General features: G+C 44.3%; 1 protein-coding gene across 1 annotated transcript; it reads left to right on the forward strand.

The window, feature by feature from the left end:
- The first annotated feature begins 3437 nt into the window (after nt 1–3437).
- Nucleotides 3438–12616, forward strand: Tefm (transcription elongation factor, mitochondrial). The gene is made up of 4 exons (XM_013016562.1): nt 3438–3520; nt 5549–6012; nt 10582–10731; nt 11902–12616. Exons 1-4 carry the CDS (start codon nt 3490–3492, stop codon nt 12334–12336), a joined length of 1080 nt encoding a protein of 359 aa, XP_012872016.1. The 5' UTR covers nt 3438–3489; the 3' UTR covers nt 12337–12616.
- Nucleotides 12617–13030: the final 414 nt, after the last annotated feature.

Consider the following 13030-nt stretch of genomic DNA (forward strand, 5'->3'; position numbering starts at 1 on the left):
AGGCTGAGATCTGAGGATCGAGGTTCAAAGCCAGCCCGGGCAGGAAAGACCATGAGACTCCTATCTCCAATAAACCACCAGAAAACCGGAAGTGGTGCTGTAGCTCAAACGGTAGAGTGCTCGCCTTGAGCTGAAGAGCTGAGGGACAGCGCCCAGGCCCGGAGTTCAAGCCCCACGACCGACAAAAAAAAAAAAAAAATTTGCTCACCTATTCTTAAATCTTTAGGAAGCACTTACTATGTGCCCTGCATTTCTGTGTGTGCTGGGATATAGCTGCCTTTGTGGAGCTTACCTACCATATGGGGAGGTAGAAAATGAAAATATACAAATACACAGTACAGTGTTAGAGCGGCATGCTACCTGGGCATCAGTGGTTTGGGCCTATAATCTTAGCTACTTAGGAGGCTTAGATCTGTTTATGTGATGCTGAAAAATTGAACTCAGGTTTTCATGCATGCTAGGCAAGCACTCTACCACTAAGCCACATTCCCAGCCCGGGTGGCTGAGATCTGAGGATTCCAGTTCAAAGCCAGCCTGGGTAGGAAAGTCCCTGAGACTCTTATCTCCAATTAACCACCAGAAAAAACAGAAGTGGCACTGCGGCTCAAAGTGGTAGAACATTATCTTAAGCAAAAAGAGCTCAGGGATAGTGCCTAGGCTCCAAGTTCAAGACCCATGACAAAAAAAAAAAAAAACAGTTCAGGGACAGCACTTAGGCCCTTAGTTCAAGACCCAGGACCACAACACCTCTACCACCACCAAAAAAGAAAAAAGAAAAAGAAAATGATAATTTATTCTGGATACAAGTTCCTTGTTATAGCATTGTAGACATCATCTTTCACTGTTGGCTGCCTTTTCACCCACTTAATGGTGCCTGTTAATGAATATTCAATTTATTTATCATTAAGTTCTATGCTATTTCTGGCTTGTGTAAGAAATGTTTACCTACCTCAAGGTCATGAAGTTATGGAACATTTGTGATGCTCAAATGCACAAAATTAATCCAAGTTAGTTAATCTGAGCTAGGGACATCTGTATCTAGGCAAGAAAAACAGAAGTGAAAAGGAGCCAAATTCTGGAGGAAAACAACGACTTTCATTTTGAATAAAAGTCATGATTCTGAATTTTGAATGAAATCAGTGATTCTGGCTTATGGTGAATCATAAACACTGATTGTTTCTTTCTCTACTACTGTCTCCAAGTTCTGGTCAAAGAATATTTCTGAATGAATGCTTTGAGGGATGAAGGTCTCAAGGCCATTGATAATACTGAAAAAGTGGTGATGTTTTCATGGAGAAACTAGTATTTATTGATCCTTCATTATATGTGAGTTCTCTACATTCAGTTTCTCAATAATCCTCGAAATGGTCAAGTGAGAAAGGAACCGATATCTTCATTTGACAAGTAAGGGATGTAAGGCTCAGAGAAGCAGACAGTACCTAAGCTACCTACGCTGGCTCAGTTCCTAAGTGCCACGTTATGGCCTCACAGTGAACCCAGTCATCTATTAAAGCATCACCAGGACCTCATTTCCAATGTGAGGTCATACTCTGAAGTATTTAGAGTTAGGAATTCAACATGTCTTTTTTCTCTGCTCTCCCCCCACCTCCTGCATTGTGGTTGGAACTCAGGGCTTCCTACTTCCCTTTCAGTTGTTTTGCCGCTGAGCCACACCTCCAGCCCTTTTTGTGCTAGCTATCTTCCAGATAGTTTATCAGTTCTTTTCCTGGCCAGCACCTAGGCTGTTATTGATCTATTTTATGGCTTCCCATTGTGGCTAGGATGACAGGCTCACAATCACAGAGGAGGGATCTTGTGTATTTTTCTGGCCAGGTTGGCCTTTAAACCACAGTCCTCCCAGTTTCAGCCTCCTAAGTAAATCAATCACCATTTATACAACTAAACCATAATACCTCAGTAAATTGAATAAGCTCTGGGATGGAAGAGAATTTCTGATTCGAAAGATTTTACACAAGAAGTTGACTTTATTTTTATTTAAAAAAATTTTTTTTGTTAGTTGTGGGGCTTGAACTCTGGGCCTGGGTGCTTTCCCTCAGCTCTTCAGCTCAAGGTGAGTGCTCTACCACTTGAGCCACAGTGCCACTTCAGGTTTTCTGGTGGTTTATTTATCACAGGGCTTTCCTGCCATGGCTGGCTTTGAACCACGATCCTCAGATCTTAGCTTCCTGAATAGCTAGGATTACAGGCGTGAGCCACTGCCGCCGGCAAAAGTTTACTTTTTTTTTTTTAAATCGTGCAGAAACGGCAGAGATCCTAGAATTCCTATAAAATATTACTATTGTACCTTATTCTTTTTGAGACCCAGTTCTGCTAGTTAGCCCAGGCTAGCCTCAAACTTGCAATCTGGCTTCAGCTTCCTAAGTGTTGTATATCACCATGCCTAGCTCTCCTACCAAGGATTCATATTAATAGTTTATGATTTCCCACACAGCCTTCATGGAGACAATCCATGGCTGGTTTACAAACTCTTCACCTTCCTTTCCTACTGACTTCTTTGTTTTTCATAAAAAACCGGCTGAGGTCTTCATGTCTTCCACAAACAATCCTTTTCTTTCCAGTTTCCAGGTTCAATTCATCACAGTTCCCCTCTCCTTTAGAAAGATAGAAAGCCTTCCCAGATGTTCTCCTTGCGCCCAGGCTCTTCATCTCCAATCCAGCTTCAGGTTGGTTGACTACTAATGGACTTATAAAAAAATTTTTTTTTCGAGAAACACACCTTCAGTTTTAATTTTGCAGCTCAAAATTAAGAAATATGCTGAAACTACTTAACTACTCCAGTCTGCATTCAAGGACCAAACAGATTTGGCACCAGATTCATTTCCCTCTATCCTTCCAAAAGCCTACTCCGCCCTTCTGTTATACGTACGTGTGTGTGTGTGTGTGTGTGTGTGTGTGTGTGTGTGTGTGTGCTGGTCCTAGGGCTTGAACTCAGGGCCTGGCACTTTCCCTCAAGTTTAGCGCCCTGCCACTTGAGACATAGCTCCATTTCCTGCTTTTTCATTAGTTAATTCGAGTTAGAAGTCTCATCGGCTTTCCCACGGGGGTTGGCTTTGAACCTCTATCCTCCGATGTCAGCCTCGGGAGTAGCTAGGATTGCCGGTCTGAACCACAGGTACCGGTTTATACCTGTTCGGTTTGTCGTTTTGTTTTGTTTTTTCCTCGCTGGGCTGCTCACGCCTCGCAGTTATCTCACTGTACCCGGCGACCTGATTATTCGTGTACTCGGTTCAGTCTATCCGCCTAGAACAAGGTAGGCAGGGTCCTTCCAGGAAGTCCCGCCCAGCTCCGGCGTTAGCATCCAACCGGAAGCCGCTGACTTCTCACTGCCCAATGGGACCCACCCCGGAACTCCGCCTCAGCCGGAACCTTTTAAGAAGAGCTCCGGCCCGGGCGCTTTTGGGCAAAGTACTCAGGAACAGGAAGTGGCGGGAGGTTGAGCGGTGGGACTGGAGTAATGCAACTTGGAAGATGAGCCTGCCGTGTCTCCTCCACGCGGGAGGTAGGGTGTCTGGAACACAGCGTTAATTTCCCATCTAACATTAGACTCTGATTCCAGTGTCTTCGAAACTAATGGTGCCGGTCCTGGGGCTTGTACTCAGGGCTTGGGCTCTGGCCCTGAGCTCGCTTGCAGAAGGTTAGCGCCCTACCACTTGAGCCACAGCTCCACTTGAGGCTTCTTCATTGAAGCTAAGAGTTTCACGGACTTTCCTGCCCGGGCTGGCATTGAACCGCAGATTTCAGCCTCCTGAGTAGCTTGGATTACAGGCGTGAGCCACCAGTGTCTAGCTTTAACAAAGAAAGAAAGCAAAGTATGTATTTTATTGACCCATGTCCAGGTCGAATGTTGAGCGATCTGGCTGAGCCCATGGGGCGGCTGTGGTCCTCGAGTCCCCCGCCCAGAGATCAGGATGCTCTTCCAGCCGCGTCCTTGTTCTGTGGCGGCGATGGTGGGGTGACTTGCATTGGTTTTACAGAGTTCGTCATTGTGAGGTGTTTGTCCTGCTTGTCAAAACGTGGTCGCGGTAGATATCCTGAAAAGCGCACAGAAGAAAAAACTCTTGGGCTGGGAAGGTGGCTCAGTGGTAGAGCACTTGCCTTGCATCCTTGAGGCCCTGGGTTCGATTTCTCAGCACCACATAAGCAGAAAAAGCCGGAAGTGGTGCTGTGGCTCAAGTGGTAGAGCGCTAACCTTGAGCTGAAGAGCTGAGGGACAGCACCAGGCCCAGAGTTCAGGCCCACAACGGACCAAAAAAAAAAAAAAAATCTATCACTTGGCTAAAAGACTCTTGTAAACTTGATTTTTGTATGTGCTGGTAATGGGTCTTGAACTCAGGGACTCGTGCTCTGGCTGTCATCCTTCCACTGGAGCCACACTATCTAAATGAGGATAAGAATCCTCAGATTTATCTGCTCTGCCCTGTTTCTGAGATGCTCATATCTCAGCCTCTATTGCTAGAAATACAGGTTTTCTTTAGTTCTACCAGATAATAAACTAGTAGAACTACACGTGAATGTAAATCTTAAGCTGTGTCAGTTACAAAAAGATTAACATTACAAATTTAAAAAACAAGCCGAGTGCAGGTGCCTCACACCTGTAATCCTAGCTACTCAGGAGGCTGAAAGCTGAGAATCATGGTTCAAAGCCAGTCCATGAGAATCTTATTTCCAATTAGCCACCAGAAAAGCAGACATGGAGCTGTGGCTCAAGTGGTAGAGCACTCGCCTTGAGCTGAAGAACTGAGGGATAGCACCCAGGCCCAGAGTTCAAGACCCACAACAGAAAGAAATAAAGTAAAAAAATATATATAGCTCTATCTATCTGTCTGTCTGTCTGTCTGTCTATCTATCTATCTATCTATCTATCATATCCAGCAGCCTTGAGCCAGTGGCTTATACCTGTAATCCTAGCTATTTGGGAGGCTGAGTCAGAGGATTTTGGTTCTCAGCCAACCCCAGGCAGCAAAGTCCATGAGACTCTCATCTCCAATTAATTACACCAAATCCAGAAGTGGAGCTGTAGCTTCAGTGGTAGAGTGAAAAAGCTTAAGGCCAGCACCCATATTGTGAGTTCAAGCCTCAGGACCAGCTCAAAACAACAGAAACAGCTGTAGGCTGGGAATGTGACTTAGTAGTAGAATGCTTGTCTAGCATGCATGAAGCCCTGGGTTCGATTCCTCAATACGACATAAGCAGAAAAAGCCAGACGTGGTGCTGTCGCTCAAATGGTAAAGTGCTAGCCTTGAACACAAAGAAGCTCAGGGACAGTGCCCAGACCCCAAGTTCAAGCCACAGGCCTGACAAAAAATAAATAAAAGCTGGAGAGATAATTATCTATGGTCTGTCTATCTATCAGTCATTCTGAAATCATAAGAGAGGATTTCTTATGATCTAATACAGTTCTACTGAACTATAAATTAAATTAACTTCCCTGCAAGTCTATATGCCTTTGCAAAGGATTAGTTAAGTTTGCAACTAACACTTAAAAAAAGGCTATTCTAACATAAATTTTGCTAAATTTTCCCTCTAGGGAGGTGGAGATGCTTTCCAGTCCTACTTCAGTCATCCTTATCTCAGGCCCTACATAGTTTCTGCTATCGGAAAAAATCCACTCTACCTGAGCAAGTTATTCCCAGTGTTGCTGCTTGTGATGAAAATGCAAAGCAGTTGGGAAATACACTTGACACGCTCTTCTCTGCAGAACAGCAAGCTTCTATCTTGCATGTACTGAATACAGCATCTACTAAGGAACTTGAAGTTTTCAGATTGCTTCGTGGAAGAAAGTCCATCAATATTATTGCACACAGAGAAAAGTTTGGGCCATTTCAGAATTTGGAGAGTTTGATAAATGTGCCCTTGATCCAGTATAAAACTGCTTTTCAAGTTTGTAACTCCATTCTTTGTCCAGAGACCAGAAAGGAAAAAAGAAATTTACAGGAAAAACGGCAACTTGGAAAACTCATCAAACCAGATGTAGAAACAGAGAGACTTAAGGTATACACCATTCCTCTTCATGACTGTTATACTGCCTGATTTTTAAAAACTTACTCTGTAAAGCACTATTTGGGACATTTGGTTGTGGATTACTAAGACAGGGCTCTGCAGGTTTGTTGGTAGAGCTAGGCATATAAGTTGAACTTTGGTGGAACTTAGGTCTGTGTAGCATTGCTTGATAAAAATGGTCTCTTGCTTGGTGCCAGTTGCTCACTCCTATAATATCCTAGATATTCAGAAGGCTAAGATCTGAGGATATGGGCTGGGAAGGTAGCTCAGTGGTAGAGTGCTTGCCTTGCATGCATGAGGCCCTGGGTTCCATTCCTCAGCACCACATGAGCAGAAAAAAAAAAAGCCAGAAGTGGCACTGTGACTCATGTGGTAGAGTGCTAGCCTTGAGCTGAAGAGCTGAGGGACAGCACCCAGGCCCAGAGTTCAGGCCCCACGACCGGACCCAAAAAAAAAAGATCTGAGGATAACAGTTCAAAGCCTGGCCTGGAAAGTCCATGAGACTCTTACCTCCAATTAATCACCAGAAAACCAGAAGTAGAAATGTGGCTCAAATTGTAGAGTCCTAGCCGTAAGGAAAAAAACCTAAGGGACAGTGCCCAGACTCTGAGTTCAAGCCTCCAGTACTGGCAAAAGAAAAAAAAATTGCCCTGAGTTTAAGCCCCAATAATGGAACAGGAAAAGATGCCTTATGTCCTATAACAATACTAGCATCATTTTTTAAAATAACAGTGGTTTTGCCAGGTGCTGGTAGCTTACACATGTAATCCTAGCTACTCAGGAGGCTGAGATCTGAGGATCACAGTTCAAAACCAGCCTGGGCAGGAAGGTCCATGAGATTCTTATCTCCACTTAACCACCAGAAAGCCAGAAGTGGAGCTGTGGCTCAAGTGGTAGAGTGCTAGACTTGAAAAGCTCAACTAGGGGCTGGGAAGGTGGCTCAGTGGTAGAGTGCTTGCCTTGCATGCATGAGGCCCTGGGTTCAATTGATTCCTCAGCACCACATAAACAGAGAAAGCCGGAAGTGGGGCTGAGGCTCAAGTGGTAGAGTGCTAGTCTACAGCTGAAGAGCTGAGGGACAGCGCCCAGGCCCAGAGTTCAGGCCCCTTGACCGACAAAAAAAGAAAAAAAGAAAAAGAAAAGCTCAACGACAGCACCCAGGCTCTAAGTTCAAGCCCCGTGACCAACCAAAAAAAAAAAAAACAGTAGTTTTCGGTTGTGCTGGAGAATATATATGCATATAAATTTCTGTATTGCCTGTCTATCTATCTATATATCTATCTACCTACCTACCTATCTGTCAATCACATATACACAAAATGCTGTGAATACATGCAAAGGTCATAAAGTCCATCCACAGACAGTATAGAAATTCTGCTGTAGTAGATGAGAAACATGTTTAATCTACATTTTTCATGGAGGAGTTTTATTTATGAGATGGAATCTCATGAACTTCTATTCAAGGCCTGGACTGGCCTGGATTCATAGTCCCCTGATCTCTACTAGCCAACTTAGCAAAGATTACATGCCTGAGCATCCATGCCCAGCTGGGCCTTGAACTTTTCCTGGGAATTACAGGCTCACATTGCTGTGCTCAGTTTGTTGACGCAAGGTCTCACTTTTTGCCCAGGCTGGCCTCAAACTCTCATCATCCAGAGTTGCTAGGATAGCCAGCAAGTCCAGCTTAGGGAGGCTAAGTTCAAAGTCAGTTTATATGGAGAAAAATATGTGCCATAAAATAATTTTTAAAAAAATCTAATAGTAGACAAAAAAAATACAGTTAAAAAAAAAACCCACACAAAAGGGCTGGGATGTAGCTCAGGGGCAAAGCGCTTGCTTAGCAAGCGCAACGTCCTGGGTTCGATCCCCGGTACCAAAAAAGAAAAGACAAAAAAAATACAGTTAAAAAAAAAATCTAATAGTGGCTCTCACTTTTATTCAAGGTAGTTGGAACGTGGCCATTTGTAGTTTGAAGGCTGTCTGGGCAAAAAGTTAGATCCCATCTAACTTTGAGATCCCATCTCAACAGATAAGCTGACTGTAGTAGCAGACAATTGAAATTCTAATTACTTTGAAGGATTGCCAAAGTCAGCCTCTGGCAAAGAAGCAAGACCCTAAAATAACCTAATGGAAAAACAGTTGGACAGAGGTGTGGCTCATGTGGTGCTTTCTTGACTAGCAAGCATGAGGCCCTCAGTACTGTTGAGTCCAAACTCCAGTAATGCCAGGAAAAAAAAATCTATAGGCCAGGAACGTCATTTGAGCAGGTGGCTTAGGAGTGCTCATGCATACTAAAGCTTGAGGTTCAATGTGCTAAATACAAGAGCCAAGAGTGTGTGTGTGTGTGTGTGTTTTGTCAATTGTGGGGCTTGAACTAGAGCCAAGAGAGGTGTGTGTGTGTGTGTGTGTGTGTGTATGTTTTTTTTTTTTTTTTTGTCGGTCGTGGGGCTTGAACTCTGGGCCTGGGCGCTGTCCCTCAGCTCTTTAGCTCAAGGTGAGTGCTCTACCACTTGAGCTACAGCGCCACTTCCGGATTTCTGGTGGTTTATTGGAGATAGGAGTCTCAAGGTCTCTCCTGCCCGGGCTGGCTTTGAACCGCGATCCTCAGATCTCAGCCTCCTGAGTAGCTAGGATTACAGGCGTGAGCCACCAGCGCCCGGCTTATATATGTGTTTTGTCAATTGTAGGGCTTGAACTAGAGCCAAGAGAGAGGGTGTGTGTGTATGTGTGTGTTTTATCAGTTGTGGGGCTTGAACTCTGAGCCTGGGCACTGTCCCTCAGCTCTTCAACTCAAGACTAGTGCTCTACCACTTGACACCTGAGCCACAGTGCCACTTCTGGTTTATTCTGCTTATGTGGTGTGGAAGAATCAAACCCAGGGCCTCATGCATGCAAGGCAAGCACTCTACCATTGAGCTACCTGCCCAGCCCTAGCCTTGAACTTTTTTTTTTTTTTTTGTCGGTCGTGGGGCCTGAACTCTGGGCGTGGGCGCTGTCCCTCAGCTCTTCAGCTCAAGGCTAGTGCTCTACCACTTGAGCCACAGCACCACTACCACTTCCAGTTTCCTAGTGGTTTATTGGAGATAAGAGTCTCTTGGACTTTTCTGCCGGCCTGGCTTTGAACTGTGATCCTCAAATCCCAGCCTTCTCAGTAGCTAGGATTACAGGTGTGAGCCCCTGGCGCCCGGCAGCCTTGAACTCTTAAGTGCTGGGATCACAGGCTTGTGCCACCATGCCTATTCTGCCCTTAAGATACTTACCTAGGACTTGGGGCCTGGCTCAAGTAGTGGAGCACCTGCCTAGGAGGCACAGGTCATGAGTACACACACACACACACACACACCACACACACACCCCTCACACACAGACCCCTCACACACACACCCCTTACACACACATCCCTTACACACACACACACACACAAACACACACACACACACCCTTCTCCAGTGATTTATTTAGCATTGAAAGGGAGATGGAGATAGAATTAAAATTGTTCCTGCTTAATTGCCCCTGTGTTCACAGAACATACTAGAAGTATATTTATCAGTATAAGTTAATGAGGGCTGGGATGTAGCTCAGTGGCAAAGTCCTTGCCTAGCAAATGCAAAGTCCTGGATTTGATCCTCAGTACACTCCCTCCCCCCCAAAAAAAAATAATTAAAAAGAGTTAAATAAAACCAAACACTAAATAACTTAATGAGCCACAGGGTAAGGGAAAGAGGTGTATTTTATCTCCCGAGATGAATCCTATGTCCAGTCATCTGCTGTGTTACTATTAGAAGGCCTGTTTATTTAATTTTGTAGTACTGATGTTTGAACTCAGAACTTCCCATCTGCTAGAATACATGTGGAGCCTGGCCTGAGGGTGCATGCCTCTCACCCCATGCAGGCTTTGGTGGTTCTTTGCAGTTCTCAGGGTAAAGCCAGCTAGTTAATCTTACAAAAATGTGCCTACCCTTCTCCTCCTTTTCCCACTCTTTACTCAGATAATTTCATTGGAAAGTACCTTCGCATTTACCATTTCACTCATCCTGCCAGTCCTCCAGTGACCCTCCCCACAACTTCTGCTCCGCACAGTAACTGTTATATGGCAACATTTCTTCTTTCCTTTTTTCTCAATATTAGGGTGGGACTCACTTAAACTACTTCTCCAACCACCCCTTTCTTTGAGTACTGGGGAGTAATCCCATGATCCGGTGCATGCTCACCAAGCATTCTGCCACTCAACCACACCCTCCACCCTTTTTGTATTTTGGTGTCTCATTAAGTTTTTTGTCCATGCTGGGCTAGAATTTCTGATCCCCCTGCCTCCATTTCCATCTTATTTACCTGTAATTGGGATTGCAGGTAGACCACATGACCTGGAGGCATTGCTTACAATGTACAGTTATGTTCCTCGTTGTTTACTATCTAGTAGAGACCCTGGCAACAGCAGTTCTCCATTCATAAAGTGTAAATGAACTTGCATGAACTAGGTAAGCATTCTGAGTTTGAAGATTAGGCTTTGTACCTGTTAAAATGTTTGTACTTATAATAAAGCCAGACCTTTTCTTTCAGGCAGTTAATAGTATCGTATCTATTGTTTTTGGTACCCGAAGAATTGCGTGGGCTCACCTTGATCGTAAACTGGCAGTGCTGGACTGGCAGCAAAGTGACTGTTGGAAGTTGACAAATAAAACATACCCATCATCATTCTATTTAGAACAGGTAAGACAGCTGCATTTCCAAATTCTTGCCTGTTATTTATGTACCTCCTTGTATGTTCTCTGTAGTTCTTTGTGGTTTAATCTTCTAATTCTAAAAGGAATGGAAATAGGAAGGCTGTGTCTGATTGGGCACTTACTCCTTACCCACTGTATTATGTTTTTGTCAACTTTTGATTTTTTTTTGTTATTTGAAAAAAATGCCTTTATATCAAAAGCAAGATGTTGAGAAAACCCATGTTATACCATGCACCAGTGGTTCACACCTGTAATCCTAGCTACTTAGGAGGATGAGATGTGGGGATTGAAGTTCAGAGTCAGCCTAGGCAGACTCCAGTTAACCACCAAAAAACCAGAAGTAGTGCTCTAGCTCAAGTGGTAGAGTGCCAGCCTGGAATGAAAAAGCTTAGCGGGCACATGAGGCCCTGAGTTCAGGGCCTGGCTGTTGTCCTAATCTTTTTTTTTTTTTTTGTCAGCTGTGGGGCCTGAACTCTGGGCCTGGGCGCTGTCCCTCAGCTCTTCAGCTCAAGGCGAGCGCTCTACCACTTGAGCCACAGCACACTTCTGGCTTTTTCTGCTTATATGGTGCTGAGGAATCGAACCCAGGGCCTCATGCATGCAAGGCAAGCACTCTTACCACTGAGCCACCTTCCCAGCCCGTTTTCCTAATCTTTTGAGCTTAAGGCTAATAATACTCTACCACTTGAGCCACAGCTCCACTTCAGCTTTTTTTGTAGTTAATTGAAGTCTTATAGATGTTCTTGCCTGGGCTAGTTTTGAACCTCAATCCTCAGATCTCAGCCTCCTGAGTAGCTAGGATTACAAGCATGAGCCACCAGTGGCCAACTGTAGTTGATCTAATTTTACCAAAGATAAATTTTAAATTGTCTGATCTTAAAGCCAAAATAGATATTTAGAAATTAGATGCCTGTTTTACAGATGAAGGAACCATTAGTTAGGAGGACTGAACAGTTCAGCTTGCTTTTGAGAGAAGCAGGACCAGAACTGGTCTGCCCCTAAAGAGCTTTCAATTATTTCAAAAATGGCAGTAGTAAAATATGTAGATACTTCATTATAGTATTTTTAAATAGAAATGGGACAGAAAGGGGGACCCAAGCATAAAACTTAATGCATTACTTCTGCTTACTTTTCTTTTTTCTTTCTTTTTATAAAGATATCTTCAGTCATTTCAAAGATGCCTAAAGCAGATTTCTACGTTCTAGAAAAAATAGGCCTTTCCATGCAGAACTCCTCTCTGTTTCCTGCACTGTTACATTTTCATATCACGGAAGCTATGCTGTACGCCCTATTAAACAGAACTTTTGCCCAGGATGGACAGCACTGTGTGCTGAGCATGCACCGCATTGAGGTGGGCAAGTACTTCCAACTGATGATTGGCTCCACGCGGACCAGTGGGAAGGAGCTGGTGAAGCAGTTCCTGTCCAACTCTGTGCTGAGCGAGGCGCCACGCGTGTTCTTCCCACCGGACAAAATAGTGGGCTACAGATACATGTTATCTTCGGGCACACACAGGCAGGAGGAATTGTACGATTCCTTACTACAAGCTGTGGCCTTCTTTGAGCTAGCAGTTTTTGACACTGAGCCTTAGACCTCTGAGGTGATGCAGATGCTGTTATTAGCTTAATTTATCCTAAAGTCATGAAACCAGCTGTACTAAGGAACTATATTAGTAGAGAAGAAAACATTTTGTATGTGTGTGTGGTTGGTGGCTTGAACTCAGGACCTCTTGCTAGGCAAGTGCTATATAACTGAACCATGCCTCCAGCTCTTTTAAGTGCTTTTGTGTTAGTGTATGTGCTGGAACTGGGGGTTGAACTCAGAGTCTAGGTGCTGTCCCTGAGCTCTTTGCTCAAGGCTAGCGTCCTATCACTGAGCCACAATGCCACTTCTGGGTTTTTGGGGGATGGTTATAGAGATAAGAAATTCACCCGGACTTTCCTGTCCAGAATGGCTTTGAACTGCAATCCTCAGATCTCAGCTAGGATTACTGGCATGATCTGCTGGTGCTTGGCTCCCTTAGCTTTTTTGCACCCTACCACTTGAGCCACCACTTCCAACTTTTTGGTGGTTAACTGGAGATAGGAGTCTCATGGGCTTTTCTGCTAGAGCTGGCTTCAAACTGGGATCTCAGCCTGAGCAGTAACTGGGATTACAGGCATGAGCCACTGGTGCCTAGTTTTAGTGTATTTTTGATGTTTATAAAGTCAGAATCTTGGCTGTGAAATAGTATGCACACAATAAGCCAACCAAAGTAATAAATATTTTTATGAGAGTCTATGCCT

The sequence above is a fragment of the Dipodomys ordii genome, unplaced genomic scaffold (genome assembly GCF_000151885.1).
Source record: "Dipodomys ordii isolate 6190 unplaced genomic scaffold, Dord_2.0 Scaffold31, whole genome shotgun sequence".
Taxonomy (NCBI): Eukaryota; Metazoa; Chordata; class Mammalia; order Rodentia; family Heteromyidae; genus Dipodomys; species Dipodomys ordii.

Coding starts and splice junctions, on each gene's coding strand:
- Tefm (XM_013016562.1), top strand. CDS start 3,490: ATGAGCCTGCCGTGTCTCCTCCACGCGGGAG. Junction 6,013..10,581: donor TAGAAACAGAGAGACTTAAG/GTATACACCATT, acceptor CTTTTCTTTCAG/GCAGTTAATAGTATCGTATC. Junction 10,732..11,901: donor CATCATTCTATTTAGAACAG/GTAAGACAGCTG, acceptor CTTTTTATAAAG/ATATCTTCAGTCATTTCAAA.